This window comes from Netta rufina (assembly GCF_964035555.1).
Source record: "Netta rufina genome assembly, chromosome: 3".
NCBI lineage: Eukaryota > Metazoa > Chordata > Aves > Anseriformes > Anatidae > Netta > Netta rufina.
This window is the reverse complement of record NC_140125.1, coordinates 97,059,931-97,081,989: the sequence shown is the minus strand read 5'-3', so window position 1 is coordinate 97,081,989 and position 22,059 is coordinate 97,059,931. Positions and strand designations below refer to the sequence as shown.

At 33.6% G+C, this 22,059-nt stretch overlaps 2 protein-coding genes across 6 annotated transcripts in view; one reads left to right on the top strand and one right to left on the bottom strand.

Moving 5' to 3' along the window:
* The window catches only part of MCPH1 (microcephalin 1), a gene marked incomplete at both ends in the record, with an annotated part of 127,216 nt that overhangs the window by 48,921 nt on the left and 56,236 nt on the right, over positions 1-22,059 (top strand). The window lies entirely within an intron of this gene.
* The window catches only part of ANGPT2 (angiopoietin 2), a 44,915-nt gene that overhangs the window by 2,533 nt on the left and 20,323 nt on the right, over positions 1-22,059 (bottom strand). Inside the window, exons 2-8 of one of the 4 annotated variants that reach the window (XM_084283865.1) lie at positions 19,036-19,191; positions 16,788-16,909; positions 14,748-14,980; positions 12,151-12,281; positions 4,478-4,579; positions 3,807-3,973; positions 238-368 (exon numbers count right to left, since the gene is read on the bottom strand). In XM_084283865.1, coding sequence (XP_084139991.1) covers positions 238-368; positions 3,807-3,973; positions 4,478-4,579; positions 12,151-12,281; positions 14,748-14,980; positions 16,788-16,909; positions 19,036-19,191 — 1,042 coding nt within the window. The remainder of the gene's footprint in view (positions 1-237; positions 369-3,806; positions 3,974-4,477; positions 4,580-12,150; positions 12,282-14,747; positions 14,981-16,787; positions 16,910-19,035; positions 19,192-22,059) is intronic. The other 3 variants (XM_084283866.1, XM_084283867.1, XM_084283868.1) reach the window with 3 other exon arrangements.

The following is a 22,059-nucleotide window of genomic DNA, read 5'->3' as shown; positions in this document are numbered from 1 at the left end:
TGAGGGACTGGTGTGTGTGTGTGTGTGTGTTTTCCCAATTTTAGCTTCTCTTGCTTTACATTAACTTTTGTCAAATGGTAAAATATTTCATTTGGAGTCACCACTCTAGCATTTCTGTCAGCTTTGGATTTCTTCAATAGTCAAAATTTAGTAAGTCAAAATTATCACTGTTTATCTCATAGACAATTTCGGTGCCAATAAAAATAGGAAGACTGAGAAAGAAAAAAACATTCCTACCTCCTGTTAGCATTTGTGAACATTTGCAAATACATTTGTCATTGTCTGCATCCTTTGTGCTAAAATCATTTCCTGGTTGGCTTATACTGCTTATTTTGCCTGCTGTCCCCGTAAGTCCTTTAAGGTGGATCCTGCAGAAGTGAGGAATGGAAAAACAAATATTTTGTGGAAGTTAATGACAGTTGATCTACAAAATAATGATGGAATAATTTGCAGTAAGCATCCTGTTCAAAGAGTTCAGTTCTCTTCTCGCTAATGCACTGTTGTACTGAGCGGAAATGGTCAGCACAATATCCTAATGAATAGTGTCCACGTTAGTAGAGATGGCTGTCTTGTTCATGCCATATTAGAAGAAAATGACAGCAGGTAGATAATAATTTTTTCATATATAATTTCTTAATTAGGCTTTCTTACTTCTGTTAGTAGTTGTGTGCGTTTTTTTTAAATCAAGTTAAAAAGCTTAAACAAATCTTTTTAATTTTTTTTTGGTTTCTATTTTGCTATTACCACACTATTGCAATGTAGCATTACAACGTGGCATTTATGAGATAAGAGCATTACCAGGACTCTCAATTACCAACTAGTAACTGATACTAAGGATTTTCTAAATATTTCCTTTTCCACTTTCCAAATTCCTCTTCCTGTTAAGTTTGTTTCACTTCCCTAGCAAGTCAAGCTTTCAGTGATGCTGCTCCTGTTTAGATCTCCTTATGCAGGTACAGACACAGTGAGAAGAGATACTGCAGCACTGACCTGGGAAGGCAGTTACACAGCTGTGACTATGTTATGCAATTCAAAGTGAATGTCTTGACCTGTGTGGACTTAAACCCTCTGCTCCCACCATGACCCTTTGCTGATTGCATTTCTGTATCAATAGCTTACCTTTCTCAGAGCTATTCTCTTTGTTTAAGGAGTAGAACTGACTCTGAGAACCAGCTTCTCCCCAGAGAAGCATGTAATACATCTTCCATGTAATTCTCTGATTATGATAGAAGTTGTCTTTGGGAATTTAATAGATAAGTTATTTTAACCCATTTTATATTTCCTATGTAAAAATATTAAGAATGAATGAATTTGCATTTCAAAAGATTAGCTCATTACAAATTTCCTCAAAAATCTCAAAAAGCTAAATATTCTGCTGTTTTTTTTCTTGGGGCAAGTTTAAAAATTTCAATTTAAACACTGGTCCCTGTAAGCCAGTTTCTAACATATTACTAAAGGTTTTGAGCACAGAGTATGAGTCTAAGCTTGATTTGCAAACATAATTTGAAGTTTAATATAAAGCAGAGTTTCATAGAACTGAATCATTTTTTAAACATGTGGCTTACAACAGAAGATGTGAATCAGTGGGTATAAATTGAAATGAGATTCTGATCTCATCACTAGATGTCAGGAAATCCTCACCATGCAGACAAGCAATGGAAGAGGTTGTACAGTCTCCATCTTTGGAGGTAATGAAGACCAAAGTGGATAAAGCCCTAAGGCACATAGTCTGACCTCATAGCTTTGAGATCAGGAAGTTGGACTCAGCTAGAGTCCATTCTGATCTCAGTTTTTTCTGTTATTCTATGAAATGTCAGTTTTATGAACCAACTGCATTCTTAATGAAGTCTTAATGTTTTTAATATAATGAAAGTTGTTCTTGATTGAATAATCTCTTTCTATTTTTTTTAATAATTTTAAATATGTTCTTTACTGCATTCTGTGATGCAGTCTGTGTTTGGATTTTTTTTTTAATATCTATGTACAGACAACCAACTTAGTTTTCAGTAACCATTTTTTAATCATGTAAATGGACAAGGGTAATGACCCATATTGCAAAGGTTGTCTTACCAAGTATTTTAATGCATTACTTTAAAAAAAAAAAATCTCTGCTGTTGATTCTAACTGTTCCCAGATGAAAAAATATTTGCTTTGGAGATGAGACAGCTGTATACTACTAAGGCATTAAGATCTAACATTCAGGGGGAGGGAGATGCTGATAGCGTTAGATTGCTTTGCATACAAGACCCGAGTTGAAGTAACAACTTCATTTCTCTTGGCTGTCAGATTGACTTTGTTTACATCAAATAGTTGCTAGTGACCTTGGAGAAATTGACCTAAATGTAGGTATTTTTCTCTGTCCAGTCAGGTAAAGCTCAATGAATTTGTAAGATTCATATAAAGAAATGTTTCCCAGACCACGTAGTAGGAAAACATCTGTTATACTGCAGAGTCTTGAATTCTTCTATATACCATCATACAATATCTACTGCAGACAAAGAGCCTGTCAGAGTATGAACTGCCCATATAATTCAGTTGTGGCTGATACTATGTTAAAAAGCTATGATAATATTAAAAGTTTATTCATTTTTTTGAACAAGTATGTAAGAAAAAACTGTGAAGCTTTATATTTTAATGAGTTATGGAAGCAAAAATATGTCCATTAAAATTCCTGTTAAAAGTGGATGGTTTGTAGGGGTCGGGATAGTATTTGGTATTAGCCTCAGTTTCATAGGTAGGAAGTTCATTCTTTGAGAATCCAAGAAAATGGTTAAAAGAATGAGAAGGTAGCATTAGCTCTGTATGCAGTGAACTTCTGGTGAAAGGCTGAAGTGGAAAATCTCCTTGCAGCATTGTCTATCTGTCACTCACCTTTCAGAAATCTATTGGTTCCCTGGAATCATGATTTGATAGTCTCTTGCCATTACCATATCAAAGTCTTTGATAGACTTTGATAATCTTAAAGCCATTTGCAATGCTGATCCAGCAAATGGTTCCTGTTTGTTTGTTTTTTATTCAAATAACAAATGGTAAATGTTAATTTTGGTTTAAAACTTAGGAATTGTTACAATTTTATTTTGGTAAAGAAACATTTAACTGTTTAACTGTCTGCTCAAAGACAAGGTAACTCATCAACAGATTTTAGGAATTCTCTCTTTAAAATGTCAATTACAGTTACCCAGCTGCAAGATACAAAATTTTGTTGAGACAAGAAGAAAAGCAAATCTAGAAGTTAAACTTGTCTAAAAGTTCTCTTTGACAAACTTGCCTGTGATGTGAAAATAAAATAAAACCTATTTTCCCACTCATACCTTTCTACTACGGAACTTTGAGAGTTACCCCATGTGTACATTTGAACATGGCAGTTATTTTTCTGTGTAAAGATGAATCTACATGCTTAGAGCAGAAGATGGATGTACAGTTGCATTTTTATGCCCCTCTTTCCTCTGCAACTACAGACTTGTTCTTATTGACCTGAAAACTGTGCACTGCCATCTGCTGTATTAGTTTGTGTATCCTGTACTATGCCATACTATCTCTTCATCTTTGTGCATCTGGTTTGTTACGCACACACAGTGTGCACTAGCAAAATGTACATTGTCTCCTTTGAAAAATAAAGATATTAAAATATTTTAGGGAACAGGTGAAAAACAAGACAAGCGCTACTTTCTGAGTGAATTGGAAAATAAGCACATAATTTGTAGGAAACAAGATAATGCATCTACACAGTTTAGAATAATTTTCTTCAGATCTTTTTTATTTATTTATTTATTTTTATTTTATTCAGATCAGACTTTCCTGCTTACCTGTATTTTTGTTCTTCATTTGCTAGATAGAATTGGTCATACAAAGAATATGCTTCATTTCCTTCCCAGTCTTTCAGGAGTATTTTGAGAACATAACGCTTCTGATTAGTCAGTTGAGAAACAAACTCATTTCCTAGCCAGTACTCTCCAGCAGGATCACCAAATCCCTGTAATTCAAGTTGTATATTTAAATAATTGTGTTTTTTGTGTGTGGATTTTTTATTATTATTTGTGTTTGAAGTGATCACTTGATCCGTTTTAACAGTCTGTTAACTCATAATTTTAGTCTGTGAAGGTTCTGGATATTTCAAGAAGTTGATTTCAGCAATGACAACTTTAGGAATCTGAATTAGTGAATCAATAGATTATTTGGAGCAAGTTGCCACTAGCAACACAAATATAAATAACTCAAAAATGTGGACATATCATGGAATAGTTATTAATGAAAAGTGAAGTCACTCTTTAAAAACAAATACCACACTTGCAAGTCTGCGTCAGAAAACAATTTATACTACTCTGACATTTTTAAATGAACATCTAAGGATAAAGGCAATTTATAAACTCTTCATGATTTCTAAGGATGCTAATAGCATCTAAGGATGCTATTATACTTTAATATCAGATTTCAGATTACAATAACTAATATTAAAGCCTTAGAAAATATTGTTTACCATCTTGTAGTCTTTCCATGTCCGGTGAAAATCCACACTGCCATCTTCACGCCTTTGCATAATTGTCCAACCTCCTCCATTAGTTTCCATGTCACAGTAGGCCTATCAGAGTAAGTATGTAACAGTCTAAGTTCATGCAGTGTTGTGGAAAACAAAACAAAACAAAACAAAAAAAACATAGAGCATATACTTTGCATAATTCTCTGTAGTGGCAAGTTTTAAAGTGTACAATGTGTATTAACCTAGAAATGTTGATTTTCATAATCTTCATAAAATAATTGGTGGTGTCCACAAATAACTCACTATGCATCGCATTTATCAGAACACAAAAAGCACCTTAAAAACAGCTGATGGCTAGTGTTAAATGGGTCATCAACTTTAGATCTAGACTTTTCAATCAAAAAATGAATGTAGCTTCTGACTCTGTACTTTCCTCTTGCATTTACATTTTTTCCCAATGAAATATTTCTCCTGAAAGATGCTTTTACTTATTCAGCCTTTTTTATTTTTGAGGGAGAGAGTCATTCAAATTCCCCATGGTTTGCCAGAGTACACACACTGTTAAATTCAAACAATGAACAATCTGAAAAATGTTTTTATTTCCACTGTCTTTGTTCAACATGTTTGCAGATTATCTGTCCCCCAGAAATGAATCTAGGTGTAGAATTGTTAGCTGAAATCTTGAAGCCATGCTGTTATTCAGACTGCAACAAATGATCTGTATTGTAGATATTCCAGAACTAAAATGTAGCTACTATACTATGATGTTTCCAAATATTCATAGATCATATTTGACTTTACCAAGTTATTGCTGTACATTTGAAAGGATTGACATATAGTAGCAAGTTTACTGAACTCTGTATTAAAATACACTATAAATGCATCCCCAGTACAGCATAGTTAAAATTTATAGGTGACTTGTTCAGGTGATCTCTTTCTAAAATAAAACAGGAAATGACTGGTATATACTCACTGAACTCTAACAGAGAAAAGGTTCAACTGGGAAGATGCTGATAGAAGGAAAATCTTCTGAAAATTTGGAGGTAATTTTTGAGTCATGTTTGAGAAAAATAGGGAATAAATTAACAAGAAGAATCTGTGAATACTTAGGATCTTTTTTTTTTTTTTTAATGAAGATTTAAAATTATTACATTTAATTCTGTTTTTCTGAAACTAGCAAAACTTAAGGGATGTGTGAAGTCAATAGAAAAGGACTGGTGTAAAACAGTATAATTGAAAGTCATATTGAAATCAGTATCTGCATATATTGGATGTTAGTACAGATACTCAGAAAAATCTTAAAGTTCTTGTACAAGTATTTCTGTTTGGAGACTTCATACTTTAATGCTCTAGGTGCTCTTATTTGGAAGCTTGTTTATGTGTGTGGTTTTTAGCACTTTCTGCCAATAGATTGAAGTTCTGAGACTTCTTCAGAATCATTTCAAGTTTGAAAGTTTTGAAATTATAGTTTCAGTGTTAAACTGCATTAAATTTTAACCTGTAGGTTAACTATTTAGCTATATCATTAAATAAGCAAAATATAATCTTCACATCTACAGTAGTGGTGTCAAGACTTGACTTCTTAGACTTAGAATATTTCATTGTTAAGATTAATTAAAATAAAATTTTAAAATAAAATTTAAAAATAAAATAAAAAACAAACATAGAATCACAGAATCATAGAATGGCTTGGAAGGGACCTCATAGTTCATGTAGTTCCACCCCCCACTAAACCAGGTTGCTCAGGGCCTCATCCAACCTGGGCTTGAACACCTCCAGGGATGGGGCATCCACAACCTCTCTGGGCAACCTGTACCTCACCACCATCTGAGTGAAAAAGTCCCTCCTAATCTCTAATCTAAATCTCCCCTCTTTTAATTTAAAACCATTCCCCCTTGTCCTGTCATTTTCTGATTGAGCAAAGAGTCACTCTCCAATACATGAGCATCCAATACATGAGCATCTCACCATTAGTTTGAGATTTCTCCTTTATTTAAAATAAATAAATTGCTTGGTGGTATTCCTTCTTGCATAACTCATTACTGCCGCTTGTGACAATGTGTCTAATCATGACTGACTGTCACTGAAGCTGTACGTCTTTCTTATCCCCATTTATAGGAGATGGTCTTTTTGGTGTTAGCAGTTTTTAGTTCTTTGAACTGGTAGACATGTAGGAAAGGTTTCTGAAAGGAAAGCAAGCCCTTAGAGCTGATTATATTAAACATATTAGTGTTTCAGTAGGCTACAATACATAGGAAATCTAAAGCAGGTGCTGTATTTTAAGGTTGTGTCTAGACTCTTTGTTCAACATCAGAGGATTGTGAGACATTCAACTGGAGATTTTAGGAAAGAGATTTTAGAAGGAATAAAGTGAGTTGAATTAGGGACTGGTTAAAGTATGTCATATGAATAGAATTTAATTGAAAGCAGCAACTTTATTTTGTACTGCTGCATGAAGTTCCTTATACCTCAAAGCCTGGGGTTCCTTTGCTTATTTGTTTTGTTTTTAACTAACATCTGTATTTAATGACTGGTAATGATTTGGTAATAGTATATAAATTGAACATAATAAAAATGAAAATTGCCTTGAAAAGGAAAGTATAACATTCTAAAGATAAGGTATTATACAAAGAGGTTGATCTGTTTTAAAAAGTTATTTTATGATGTACAGTGCATATATGAAAACTGATTGCCACAAAAGGCTATGAAGAAGGTTACTAAGCATGGGATAAAGCTGATGCAGATACTTTTATTAAGTGTCTCTGTAAGATAAAATGCTGATCAAAAAAGTGGTCAAATATCATTGTTTGTAGAGAAAGTTGTTGATTTTGAAGATTCATCCCACTGAAAAGACTGTATAGTAAACCAGATTTAGAACAGAACTGATTCAGCCTTCTGTGAAATGTGTAGTTTTTAACTGCTTATAGGGAGAGACCAGGTATTAATTTACATGGTCCAGTCTGATATTGCTGTTGTAGATGTTAATTGATGTTTTGAATGTTACATACAAATTCCTTGGGGTATATCATCTACATTTCAACTGAAATTATTAATTTAATGATATAAATGCCTTAAAATAGTGCAATATTCAGTCCTAAGGAGATTAAAATACTCTCAAACTGCACTTCTTACAGAAAATAGATACTGGCTATATAACACAAATATTTTACATGTGAATGGCAAGACAACTGACTTTATAGACACAATAGTCTCTTTGTGATAAATGCTGTAGTAGTGAAAATTTGTTCTGAAAGGGGAAGCAATTTAGTAAGAACTGAAATACCTAATGAGAAATTCAAGAAGAGACATCCATAAAAATCTCATGTAGATTTTCCAATAATGATTTTATAAATTTTAGGTAAATTTCATAGTATTTTTTTCCACACCAAATAAAATCATGTTAGTCATCTGTAACTGCTTCTAAAAGATGACAGTTATATGGTGTTCGAAATTGAAATCCTTTCCTTTCCTTTATTATGTGGAAAGTGTGGCACAGCAAAAGGGCTTGTATTGGTTTACATCATCTCCTTCTAATGTCATAATAGCTGTTGTAAAAGATGACAAGATAATTGTTGTTTGAGATTTCAGTGTATGGTTTCTAACTGTTGTATTTTGTGGTTGTACTTTTGCCCCCTTGAACTAGCTAAAATGTTAATATTATTTTTACTTTAAGTAAGCATCACACTGTGAAACTTTTTGCTTTCTGGCTTGACTGGCAATCTGAAACCCTCTCTCACAAGCCCTCACCTACTTAGCTTTGCTCATAAAATCATTTCTTTGTTCTCCAGATCATTATGCTAGAAGAATTTATATTAAATATATAAATAATTTATATTTATATTTACTGTGAAACTAGGAACTTCAAATTTTGCATACAATCTTTGTTTCTTATTTGGAAAGGTATACAGTAAATGAAGAAACATTACAGCAAAGATTGCATAAAGAAAAATAATTATGTAAGTTGATTTGTTACTTTTTACTAAAAATAATTACATTAATTTTATATACTATATTTTTAAGGATGGAGATAGGTGGTACGTTGAAGATTAAGGGAAAGATTGGCTTAGTTTAAACAAACACAATAAATTGCTGGGTCAGCCCACAGAGGGAACAAATTCTTAATGATGTATGCAAAAGATGCAGGGAGAGGAAGTATTTATTTGGACTGTAGATTTTCTTTAAAAAAAAAAAAAAAAACCTTCAGTCTCCAGTAAAATGATATGCATAGGAGGCTTTCTTTCACTCTTATTACTAAAACACAACTCTTCTGACCTTTCAGCCTAGCTGAGGGTTATGTTCAAAAGGAAGAAATGCAACATTTCATAGAACTAGCAAAAATAGATACCAAGATTAGACAGGCAGCAGGAGTCTTCAAACAGATGCCAAAAAGAATAAAGAGATTAACATCTCAAATTACAACAAATTGGCAGGGAGTATATTTGATTTATCTTGTAAACTGCCTCAGTACTTAGAGTTCTGGCAGCTGTAGCACCAAGACAGCTAAGGTCAGCTGTTTTTCACCTTCAGCTGAGGATCAGTGCTCAATTTTTGAAAATATTGTAAGGTATGATATATAACCAGAAATAGTCCCCATTCCAAAGATATAAGTGTTTTCAGACCTACTTTCTGAATGGTAAGACTCTTGCTGGGTTATCAGGATGAATAACCACTACAGTTTTTATGCCAATGCAGCTGCAATTGCTACATCTGTGCAGTTTCCCTTTGCATTACTTCTGAATGCTTTCTGAACACTTCTGAGTTATGATGCTCTCAAATAGTTTTTGATGCTCAATGATTTTGTGCTCTGCTGTCTCTAGGTCCTAGGGATATGAATAGGTAAGAATGGCAGCCTTAGTTTCATTGTTCTGGATAAAAAAAAAAAGCTAAATGCATAGTTTATACTACTATAGTATGTTATTATAATTAAATAAATATATATTGTACATACTATGCTATTATACATTATATATATTATTTTTTATATATTTATATATATATACTTTCACCTAATGCCTATTACCCACTAAAAGCTGAGCAAGATGATGAGACTTCCAAATCTCAGAAACCGTCTCCTCATCTGTTTTGTATTGGAGAAGCTACTTAATGCTTGGGATTAATTGTTAATGCTTGGGGTTGGAAATATTTTGTGTATGTGTATTTTAGATCTACTGCTTGTGGGATGGACCCCTTTGGAATGACTAGCTAGTTTTCTTATGATCACTGGTTAGAAAAAATATGCAAAGGTGTTTTTTTTTTTTTTGTTTGTTTGTTTGGTTGGTTGGTTGGTTTGGTTTTATTGGTAACTTCAAACTTGCACATAACACTTTCTGCAAGAAAGTTTTGGTTAAAACAGGCCTTGGCTTGGAAAGTGTGTGAGTGAGTTCTGGGATGGAAGCTCTGCCCAGAGGGGGGTGGGAATGAGGAACAGCTCAGCCACTGATTTAAGATTTGGGATACTATGTCGGCAATAGTTATGGTAACGATTAAGATTAACATATTGGGGTCGCCCAGGCTCAGACAGTCTGTCTAATTAACAGAATGAGGTTAAATGGTTCAGGTAACTGCAGTAAACATGAAGCTATTGACTTTTGTGGGTTTGCCTCTGCCATTTTTCCTTGTGTCAGCAGTCTCCCGATGTTTTTCCTCCTTGTTTTTAAAGGGACTTAGCTTTTGTCCTGCTGCAGAACAGGAAAGCTTAAAAGCTTGAAAATATTAATGGAATGAAATAATTGTTCTCCTTTCAGCTCATACTCAATTCTTTGGTTTTGTATTGTGATGGGAGACAAATTAGTAGAGTGGGATCAGTTACACAGATTACACAGAAGTTGTTTATAAGCTTGTTGAGAGGTCAGAAGGTGTTACAAGAGGAAAAGATGAAAACACAAACAGCAGTGCAGCACTTTTGGCAAATAAAAAAGGTCATTCTGTTTCCTGGTCTGAGTGGCCATAAACAGTTGAAAATGGTGTAACGTGTTGATTATCTCTAAACCTTCACTTCCCTTGACAACACCACTTATGCATTTGTATTTGTATAAAAATCTACATCAGATTGGAGCTTTATAGTCTCTTAATTTTCACTTAAAATAGCAAGGAAAGTTTTCCCTTTCTTTTTAATTGTCTTTTTTGATCTATACAAAGTGGGCAGAATAATATTTAAATAATTAAATGTTATTAAATTATGCATTTATTTAAATAAGTTTAAACTATTGTTAACCTAATGAATCACCCAACAGTCAAAATGCTGGGAGCTGGGGGGTCGGCTAAATGTTTTAGGCCTCTATGTTCAAATATGAACTTTTTAATGTTGTACAGTCTCAGAAATTTGCAACTGTACTTTTGTTTCAGAGATAGAGTATTTCAGGTTTTAGTTTTGTAGAAATGTGAATTGGTTTAGGTTCTCAGATCATATAAATTGCCTAAAACTTTATGGCTTTGCAAGCACATTGTTAAATTCCCTAAAATAACTACTTTTTTATAAGGAAATGTCCACAATATCCAAAAGTCCACAATGTCCAAATGGAGCATTCTATCTCTATAGGCAACCAGTGTATTATCCAGTCACTGCCCTTTTTCACTCAGATGTCTGCTATGGAGGGATGGCGCATAGATTTAACTTAAATTGACAATTAAGTTAATTTCAATTAAGCACTGAAAAATGCATTATTTTTTTTTCAAAAATAAATAAATAAAAGCATCCAGAGAGGATTTTAAACTAATCTATTGTGAAAGCACTGCAAAATCTCACCTTTTTTAATCATGGCTGTGTTTTCTAGGATAAATGGCTGTTATCCTGTTTCTGTTGTGATCTGATTACTAATCTAATTGTTACACAACTGCCCATAAAGCACCATAACAAACAACTGGATCCCATACATGGGTCCAGTACTAGTAGAGTGCTTATATGAGTACACATCCCTGCGTGCTCTTTTTCTGAAGTCTGATTTTACCTCCTTTCACCACTTGGAGGGAGTTGGGCATGTGAAGGAGCTAAGAACAGTAGTGGAGATTGCTGGCCCTCCTGGCTGCCTCAAGTGCTAACTATGGGTTTTCTTTGAGGAATGATATTATGGCCTTGAGATTGAGCAAACTTCAAAGGAAGAGCCAGTTCAATGTGATACCTGATGGAAAACTATATTCTTTTAACATCCAACAATAAACTAGCTGTTACAGTACAGTCAATGGATGTCATGGCTATAAAATACTCACACCTGACATACATTAGTGTGTCTTGGTCATGGGACAGGAATATATTCCAAGGAAAGGTCTGTTTTATTTGAGGACTTTCATGCATTTTAGGCAGTCAATGTGATTTGTCCCACTGATTGCGTAGGGCAATTTTATTGGAGTTAGAGATGTGATAAAGAAATAAAATTCTGTATTGATTTTTATCATGTTAACCATGTGGAAACTATGTGGAAAAGAATGAAATTCTGGCATGCTGAAGTGAACAACAGCAATGCTTGTTCATTTCAGCTAAGCCAAGATTTCACCTGAACCATCTTCCTTTGAGATACTCAGATCTATGTCATGCCCATTAAAAAAACAAACAAAATCTAAGTAGTAAGGTTCACTATTAGGTTCACTATTACCTTGCCTTTAAAATAGTACATTTACTAGATCAAATAACTTTTTAACACATACTGTGCCCAGGTAGCTGTTTATAGCCATCCTACCTTCTTTTCCTGTGCAGTGTTAGGAACTGTTAAGGTGTAGATTCCACTTGTTGTGAGTCCAGATTTGAAAGCTTCAGCACAGTCTTTGAAGCTGATTTGTTCCTCTTTAGCTATGAAGTTGTTCTTAGCTGCTAAAAATGCAATAGAAATGGAAGGCATTAAGAGGAGATGAATAAAAGTTACTAAGATGTGATTACTGATGTAATCAATTTATAGCTTTGCAGTAACAAAAATATGCCTGGTCCTGAAAGAAATGTCAGATTAAGATATTAGTTATGTGTTACTTTAAAGACATTACTCCAATGCAAGCATGACTGCATGATAGGTTGAAAAGTGATGACAGGTATTAATATTAAGAATAAGAAAACTTAGGATATATCTTTCAGCTTAGCAATGATATCTTTCAGCTTCCATTGCCTTTAGATTGCATGACAACTTCTACCTGCATTAACTATTACAAACATATCTAACTAGAAACTGATTGTATTAAAGCTGACCAGTACTCCAAAACTGTGAAATCTAACAGAAGAGTTATTCTGTCTTTTATAATTCAGCTGACTGGAGTAACTGCAAAGTTTTAGCTAGGTTTTTGCCCCATGCTGAGCAGGAACAACGCTGCATGTACCAAGCTGAAGCTTGGCAGTTCAGGCCAATCCACTAAGGAAACATCCCTTCTGGAATTCATTTCTGTAAAAAATACATTTTAATATGCCTAAGCCGTCTTGTTTTACAGAACAATCTAAGGCTCATCTTTTTGCCTCAGTTCTTTATTAACTATGGAGGTTGGAATTTCCTGGCATTTAGCCTGTTGACTGATATTTCATATTTGACCCTTCTGGGGTTGGTTCTGTGTATTTTCCCTTTTAATCTAAGAAACACAGCCAGTTTGTACAAAGTTTTAGGTGCTATATAAGTACATGCATGTATTATTGTTGCTTAATGTTATGTTCTCTTTAGCTCGCTTATTCATTACTTACCTGTTTTCATGTTTTGCCTTAAATACAAAAATAACACATTCAGTGTTTTAATTGCTTTTCCACACTCTATTGTTTGTAAACTGTCTTAGAAGCTTTCCCTGCTAATTTTGTCTTTTTGGCAAACATTCATTATTTTTTCCACTCTGGCTTTAACGGTGTTGTAGCCAACGCAACTTTGACTTGTTTACTTATTTGTGCACTAGCATAGCAGATAACATCAGCAGGAACATGTACAGCTTTGCTAATGGTATTTATTTAAGGGGATAGTGCCAGTTACTAACACAAAAAAAAACTTGAGATTTCACTTTGTTTAGAAAAATCTACATCATCATATTATTTAGGACACTATCAAAAGTAAGCACTTCTGAACACCCGTTTCCTTTATTGTGAGCTAACTAGAGTAATTCAGTATAGTCCATCCATACTGTCTTTTATGTTGTAATAGGAACCATTGTGAAATTTTCTTGGTATTTTATTTTAAATCCGTTTTTAGGGGTTCTATATTCTTGCGGATTTCTAGTCCAGATTACAGGCAAACATGATAGATTCATTGCTGTTTTATGTAGCACATCTTTAACTTCTAAATTTGTCAAAATTTGATATCAGACATGAAGTTTAAGATGAAAAAAATGTTCACTTTTAACTTACATTTATCCATAACCTTTAGCTTATGGTCTATGTGTTTTTCTGTGGAGTATGTGAACCCACATAAAAGTGGAAGCTTATGCTTTGATGCTGGGCTGCCAAGCATATTAGGGATGAAGCTAATGCCTATAAAAGTTGTTAGGCTGACTGATTTTTAGGATGAATACGGAAGTTTCAGTGAAAGACTGGAGAACCTGCTGTCCTGGGCTGGTTCTTTCTGTGGTCTGGGGCATACATAGATGCTAAAATCTGGGCCAGTGTTGATGATTTAGACTTTAATAGCCACTACATATTGTCCTTTCTTTGCTCAGCTCTGTGTATTTTGAACAATGCAAGGTGGCAGAAGTAATAGCTGTGAGCAGGAATCAAAGCTACGATCTTATATTCTGTAGTCTAGCCTAGAGCTGTGGCTAAGGGAGAGTGCACTGACAGATGAATGAATGCCATGTTGGATGAATACTTGGCATCACCGTATTTTGTCAGACTTCTGGAGAACTGGGCAGGCAAGCCAATATAACTCTCAGAAGATGAGCAAAATAATGAAAATAAAAAACATAAATATATTTCCCCTAGAAAAAAAAAATAAGTCAGTAAGCTCAGATGCAGAATTTCACAGAATCACACAGAATCACAGAATTTCTAGGTTGGAAGAGACCTCAAGATCATCGAGTCCAACCTCTGACCTAACACTAACAGTCCCCACTAAACCATATCCCTAAGCTCTACATCTAAACATCTTTTAAAGACTTCCAGGGATGGTGACTCCACCACTTCCCTGGGCAGCCTGTTCCAATGTCTAACAACCCTTTCAGTAAATAAGTTCTTCCTAAGATCCAACCTAATTTAAGGCAAAAAATACAAGTTTTGAGAAGCACAAGTGTAAAAATAAAAATGGTTGTTGAGCTTTAGAGGTAGTAATGTATGCAAATTGGGGTATGTAACTTAAATTATATAAGCATGTATTCTTTTACTTACAGTTTGGTGTCGATATCATAGTAAGCAAGTTATGAACGGTCTCCATCAAATCATGTTGCTGTTTTTGCAGAACAGAGTTGTTTACCGTGGCTGTAACTAACTGCTTTTCTAGTTCTTCTATAATGGAATTCTGTCTGGCTACTAGGACCTGAAGCTGATCTTTTTCATCTTTTATTGACTTCAGCTGAAGTGTGTGCTTGTCTTCCATCTCAAGAACTCTTTTTTCTAGAAAGCTTAATAAAATAAAACTACAATTAGACTCTTAGGAAACAATTCTGAATTAATGTAAAGAGTATTAAGCCTGTTGCATATATGTTTTATTTTATTATAGAACTAATTGGTAAATAAATAATAATATCTGGTATAGTCTTTATGACAAACTTTTGAGGTATAGCAATTGGGTCCTGACTTGACATTATGAAAGGAATGATATAATTTAGTCCTGAAAAGAGTAATGCTAGAACTACAGGGAGAATCAGTATAAAACATATGTAGACCCAAAGTAACCATTACTTATGACTGTGCCAAAGTAACCATTACTTATGACCATTACTTATGACTATGCCATTACTTATTACTTATGCCTTGAATATCATTCCCTCAGAGGTTAAGTGTATTAGTGAAGGTTTTCACATTTTTCACCCTATGAAAGGAAAAAAAATCTTCTAAAGATGAACCTTTGAACTTTTCGTGTGTCTCGTGTTATAATAAATATATATTTCTATATATAAATATATAGAAGTATCTTATATTTGTATAGGGCAGTATATATTATTTATAATATGTTCTAGCCTTTAAAAATGGAAATGTGCAAATAGTTCCTTGAAGACGTTCCTATCTCCAGTTCTGGAGCGGGTATGAGTAGGTGATTGGCAGGAATGTTATTGCAGTGGTTCTGATGCATACCATGGGAGGTAATGTTAAAGATGCATGACCAGAAAGGAGAAGTTAGCCTAAACTCCATTACTGTTATTGAAAAAAATCTTGAACCTTTTAGTTATGTTTCAAACAGATTAAAGCAATGTCAGATCATCTTTTATTAGGTGAGAAATAATGTATTTGTGTTTACATTTAAAAATAATAATAACAAAAAAAAAAAAAAAACAACACTTGCATGTATGGTTCTCATTGAAACACGTTTCTGATGGAGAAAACTTACATTTTGTTGTATTTCTGTTTTTGGATTTTACTATAAACTGTTTCTTGCCAAAAGTAAAGTACAGAAATGGATAGCAGAAGTAGTAGGCTTTTGGTCTGAATTTCATAAGACTGACTACTTCTGAAGCTTGTATATGAGCAGTAGTTGACTCTTCTCACCAGGTTAGTAAAAGACTGTGGCCATGACAATAAAATGCATTTTTCTGGTAATAAGGGCAGCTACAATCTGTTTTTTTCTTCACTTCTCCAGTTTCACAGAAGAGGTGTTTGAGACCAGAAATTAAACTGACTCGAAGAATTGATATGTTTGTTTTAGGGTAATCTTCAGTACCATTTCCTTCAGTGCCAATCCCAGTACAAGTAGTCCTGGTATTTAGATCAATTTCTGTTGTCACAGAATTAGGGTTTTCAGTTCTAAAGAAAAATCTTACACTCTTCAGAAGTAGTCTTAAACTCATTTGTCCCTTTGTGAACCAAGAGATTTTTTTCCCCTGTGTAGAATATAACCACAAATTGTCTCTTCAAGGATACTTAAAAATTCTCTTCAAGAACTCTTCAAGGTAGATTTTAACTGAAATAATTAAATTTACTAAAATTAATGATCCTACCACAACAGAAAATTGATGCTGCTGTATAGAAGGATATCCACAAAAATAAGAATTTACTATGGTGGTTATAACTGAGGAATGAGAATCTACAAATTTTATCAGCATTTTGCAGTTTCTAAAAAAGATAAATTGAAAAATGTTAGTAACAATTTCAGTATTAGCAATTTAAATATCCACATTGAAGTTAAAAATATAAATATAAATAAAATTCAATTCTAAAGCCATTTAAAGGGCACTTTAGGAAATATTTTATCAAATTGATATGCCAACTTACCTGTTTTTTTCTTGTAATTTAGTTATCTCATTGGTCTGATCTGAAATCTGTCTTTCTAATTTATTTGTTGAAAGAGAGTGTTCCAAAAGCTGAAGCTCAAGTCTGGTTGTCTGGTTTAATACCTAAATAAAATTTATAAAAAATATTTGCAGATCAAGATAACATCTTTTAAACTGATTGTAATATCTTTATATTGAGAAGTCATGCAAATCTCTATGTAAGTCTCTAATTCAAAAGTTTGCTTTGAACACATTTGGGCACAAATGCTCAAAAAATTAGAATGAAGTACAATACACAGGGTTGCATGAATTTTGTTGTTACACTACCATTGATCATCGGGAGTTCTTCAATATTATTCTGCATTTCTGATCAGAGATTGAGAGTTACTATGACGTTAGTTTTGCTGTCATGGCTTCCCCCATTATAATCTTTTTATTTCATTACTGGCACTATTGTGGTTGTTAATCAGAGAATAATTTGAGTTGTTTTCTCAACCTAGTGTAGGAAGAAATCACTTTGCGTCTCTCCCACTGGTTGAAATCTTGGCCCAGTCCTCTGAATTCAGTGGTTCCCTTTTAGCAAATTTCCTTAATCCCAAATTACACTTTAAAGAGTTTGTTATGTGACCACACTTTGGTTGTTGACTCATTCCTTGCATTATAATTTTACCTGTTTTTCTATGTATTCTCTACTATCTAAATCTATTTGTATCTTTAAAGGAAGAACTTGAGAAACACAGAAGGTGCTTTTTGTTTGGTATTGGATTGCATTACTTTGAGGCTTGTTTTCTAGAAATATTTATTCATTGTTTTAGAACAGCTTTTTTTAATTCAGTAGAATTTGGCTTTCGTTGGCAGGAAGAATTGATTACTCATGTCCTTCATGTTAAACAGTCATTCAGGACATGATTTCACACTTAACTGTAATTGAAAATTATTGCCAAAAAGTAAGTGTCCTTGAGAGAGCAATTGTTTGGTTAATTTCCTTATGTTGTTAATTAAGACCTTAACCCAGCCACCACTAATTTCAAGAAGAGAAGGAAAGTTACAGTCATGGTTTTCTTCCTGTAAGCAGAAAATAACTAAATAATTTCCATAAAATAATTACTGTCAATGAAAAAATACATTTTCTCAGCATGTGCAAAATACTGGGCTCCCTAATAATAAAGTCAGAAAGTTGAACTCAGCAAATTTGTGAACTGAGAACTGTAAGTTTATCAAAAAATGCACAAAGGCTTATTTTAGGTTAAAAACATATATCATTGGATGAATTATACAGACATAAAAATGCCTAACAAGGATTTTAGGTTGTATGCACTATTTCTAAAATATAAAATGTAATGTGCTACGTACTATTTTCACTACTTGTCTAGGAATTATATATCTGAACTTTTCTACCTACTTAGCAAAACTACAAATACACAGCATTCTACATTCATTGAACTTTTCCTTAACTTAAGTAGAACATCTTAAAAATTTGCATTTTATTTCACAAGATACCTTATGTTATTAATACTTTCCAATTAAAGCAATAATTAAAGATAATTTTTTTAATATTTTTGTTTGAAATTGTTTAGAGAATAACATACACAGTAGGAAAGTTTACTTCTGTGTGAATGTACATTTCCAGTGGCTACCTCCTAACTTTTTTTTTCTTGATTCATTTCTAGTTGTTTCGTTTATCCCTCTGTCAAATAAGAATATTAAAATGCATTGTGCTGGCAATGAACTGTTATTCCACTTACAGCATCTATGAAAAGAGTCTTTAAAAATACAATTTGTATAAGAAATGTTTAAAAAATCAAAAGAAAATTCAAACAAACAAACAAAAAAGGTTAGCTTAGCAAATGGAAAAAAAAGACTGAGTGGGAAGGAACTCTGTTAGCTAAGATCTGGTGGCAAGACATGAATAATGAACAGAGATACACAACGGGTGCATAAAAGCATATGCTTACCTAAGAGCACGCTTGGACATACACTAGTATTTTCACATACATTATCTTTAAACATACTTCTCTAGACATACTTCAAATCCTTCCATAATGGAAGTTTTTCAAGTGGTAACATTGAGCTTGAAATGGATTTATAAATTGCCAAATCTTACTGTTTTCTTAATCTGGGGTAGAGCTGTTGATGGTATTGGTTAACTTTTAATTGCTGAACTGCAGAGTGTAACACTAGACTGTGTTAAGTGTAATTATAGGTATTTGGGAAGCAGAAGCATTTTTAGGTTGAAATAATTTACTTACTTGTGCTTCAACATCTGTTAATTTGCGGGTCTGTTCAGCTGTTTGATTTAGTAAGTTTGTGCCTATTTCAATCATTACTGCAGTCTGGTTCTGCACTGCAGTTTGCTGGATCTCTACCATTTCTTTCTTCATACTGTCTTGGATGTAATTCTCAAGCTACATGGGAAAGGAAAGAGAGAAGAAGATAGTTGCATTCTTTAAATGTTGGAAGGGGGGTGGCAGTACAGTAAGCTTGCCGACTGCCTTGCTAAACAAATTTGCTTTTTGTCCTTGTCTGTTATCCATTTATGTGAAGCTTCCCAACATTAAGCTCTGTCAGAGGAAGGACAAATATGACAAGGAATGCGTGGCCACCCATTTTCTAAAGACAAGAACACAGATATGCTGGAGGTAGATAGAAGGCACAGCGGTGAGAATGCTTGCAGACACTGGGAACCTCTTCTGTGTTAGAGCTCCCACCATTGTAACCACTAGAGGAGCTTCACCAGCTTTGGCAGCGATGGGAATTTTTTTAGAAGACAAAAGCTTAGGAGTTTAGTCATCTTCCTGTATCTAGACTCAAATATTTTCAAAAGCATTTTTCATCACATGACTAGGAGTCAGAGAGGAGGTCGGATGTCATTTAACACTGTTATGTGTGTATTTTTATCAGAGAGAATTCAAATAAAGACATGAAACAGTAGGAAAACCCATAAATACTTTAAATTCCTATTATTTCAGAATGTAAAAACTCTTTTAAATACTTGATTCCAAAGTCATTTTTTGTGGCTAAACCAATGAGGCCTTTTTGTTAGTTATTTCATAAAAGAATACACTACTTTCAAGGAAACCAAGGAGAAAATTCCATTAGCCTGTCATGAAGTCCTTCTTTCCACGTGTCTGAATTATCCAAAAAAGTCTGATTTTTCTTAATGCTTCTTTAAAATCATGTTCTGTATAACTCTGTAAATATTTAATTTTACTTGCATTTACAGATGTTTGAACTCTTTTAAAAATCCAGGCCACATGATTTTTGTTGTTGTTGATATGGTAAATTTCTAGAATCAAGTTTCTATTTCAAATATCAGTGATGTCATATTTCTGTGGGTATATTACTTTCAAGTTTTAGTCTCACTGATGTCTGCAAAATTATGTGTATACTCAGTTTTTCAAGTGTACTAATAAATCGTTACTTAAAATGGTTCCAGAAAACGTTAAGCATTGAAGAAAAATAACCTTGAGGAATCTTAAGTCAGGTTACAGTAATAGGAATTTGACCCTTTTTGATCATACCTTTCTAGTTAGATTATACATTAAAACAGCTTCACTTCTAGGGATCTAGATTCAGTGGTTTTGCCTTAGAATCCAGTGTTTGTTTCTTTCTTAGTGTTGGAATTCAGAATACATATGCCTAAACCTGAAGTCAGATCCTTCTTTAATAAAAAATGAACCCTTGGAGGTAAAAAGGAGTCATTTTAGCATATAAATCCTCTAAATTAGGATTTTGGTAGCTGTGGAAAGCAAAAAGTGCCCTTTCAAAATGTAAGAACTGTTAATCTGTAAAAGGGAAATGAAAAAAAAAAAAAAATCTGACAAGAAAGGCTTTTATTTTGAAAATAAAAAGAACCTAAGTCTGCATTTCCAAATTTCCAGAGTCTGGAAATTTCCAGAGAGGCAAGCAGAAGCATTTCAGAACAATAATTTAAAAATTCCCATTTGTAGGTCATACTTTTGCCAAGGCTTTAGCACTTTTGGGGCAGATGCTCAATTTAATACAGTTAAAAGACAAATAGCAAAGCAATCCTTGTATGTGTTATTGTTAACCATAATCTCATTATATAGGTTAACAATGTTTGGCTTTCTAGTGTCTTGTTTAGGATTTTCTTGTCTGAGCAACATGTTGCAAAGGGTTCTTTGGGATGGCAGTGGGGTAGGGAAGATTGATTAGGGGTAGAGAGATGGAATTCATTTTCAGCTTCTGTCTCTCTACTCTCCATAAAATGAGCTAGCTTTCTGGTTCACCTGTACTCATTCTTTATGAAATAAATACTGTATTTGTAGATCATCACTTGGAGCTATAAAAATACCAGACCTACAAATGAACTTTTCTTTGATATACTAATTATTGATCACTGGGTTATTTCCTTTGTATTCTAATATAGCTAAAAAATTATTTGACTTTACATGCTGTTGTAACAGCAAAAATAAGTTCCTAGACACTCAGAACTTATAGGCTTTGTACTTCAGGGAATCCACATAAGCAAGATCATTCCCACATTGTTTGAGCAAGAGAACAATAATAATTTTTAGCTTCATGCTGACCTACAAAGAGGATACTAGTTAATAATAAATAGTTAGTACGTATTCTTTCAAACATTATTTCTTCTTCACCCAGTGTGACCAAACTTTCCAAACACTATCTGTTTGTTCACTCCATTCAGTCTATGTAGCTGGTGAACTACAATGTGCAACAGAAATTCCAAAATCTGGTATGGACCAAGGAGATATGCAAGATTCTGAAGGCTTTTATATAAATAAAATATTAACATTTTCACCAAAGTTAGATGCTGCTCCATGAAGACTGAGAGCAATTAATGTGTCTCCCTAAAGAGGCTAGACACAAGGGGATTAAACAGTTTGAGTCCAAATTAACTTTAGAGTTGAAGCTGGAGAACTGGATGTCATCAAGGACATCTTGTAAAATAACTTTACTATAAATGCACTTCTCTCAAGAGAAAATTACAGGAGATGCTTTTTATCTCCTTCAATACCACAGTCATGTATTATGACACTTTTATAAAAATCAAAGGTATGGCCTCACCTGGCACACATAATGTACATCCACGGTTAGAAGGCATGTTGAAAAATCAAGGCATGTTCACAGAAAAACAATCAATCAGTGAGGCATCTTGGGTGTCAGAGAGCTACCATATGAGAAAGCATTGGAAATATGTTTTGTTTATGTTTGATTGTTGGTTTTGTTTGTTTGTTTTTATATAGAAAAAGGCCTACAATAGAAATAAAGGAGACAATGAGTAGTTCAGT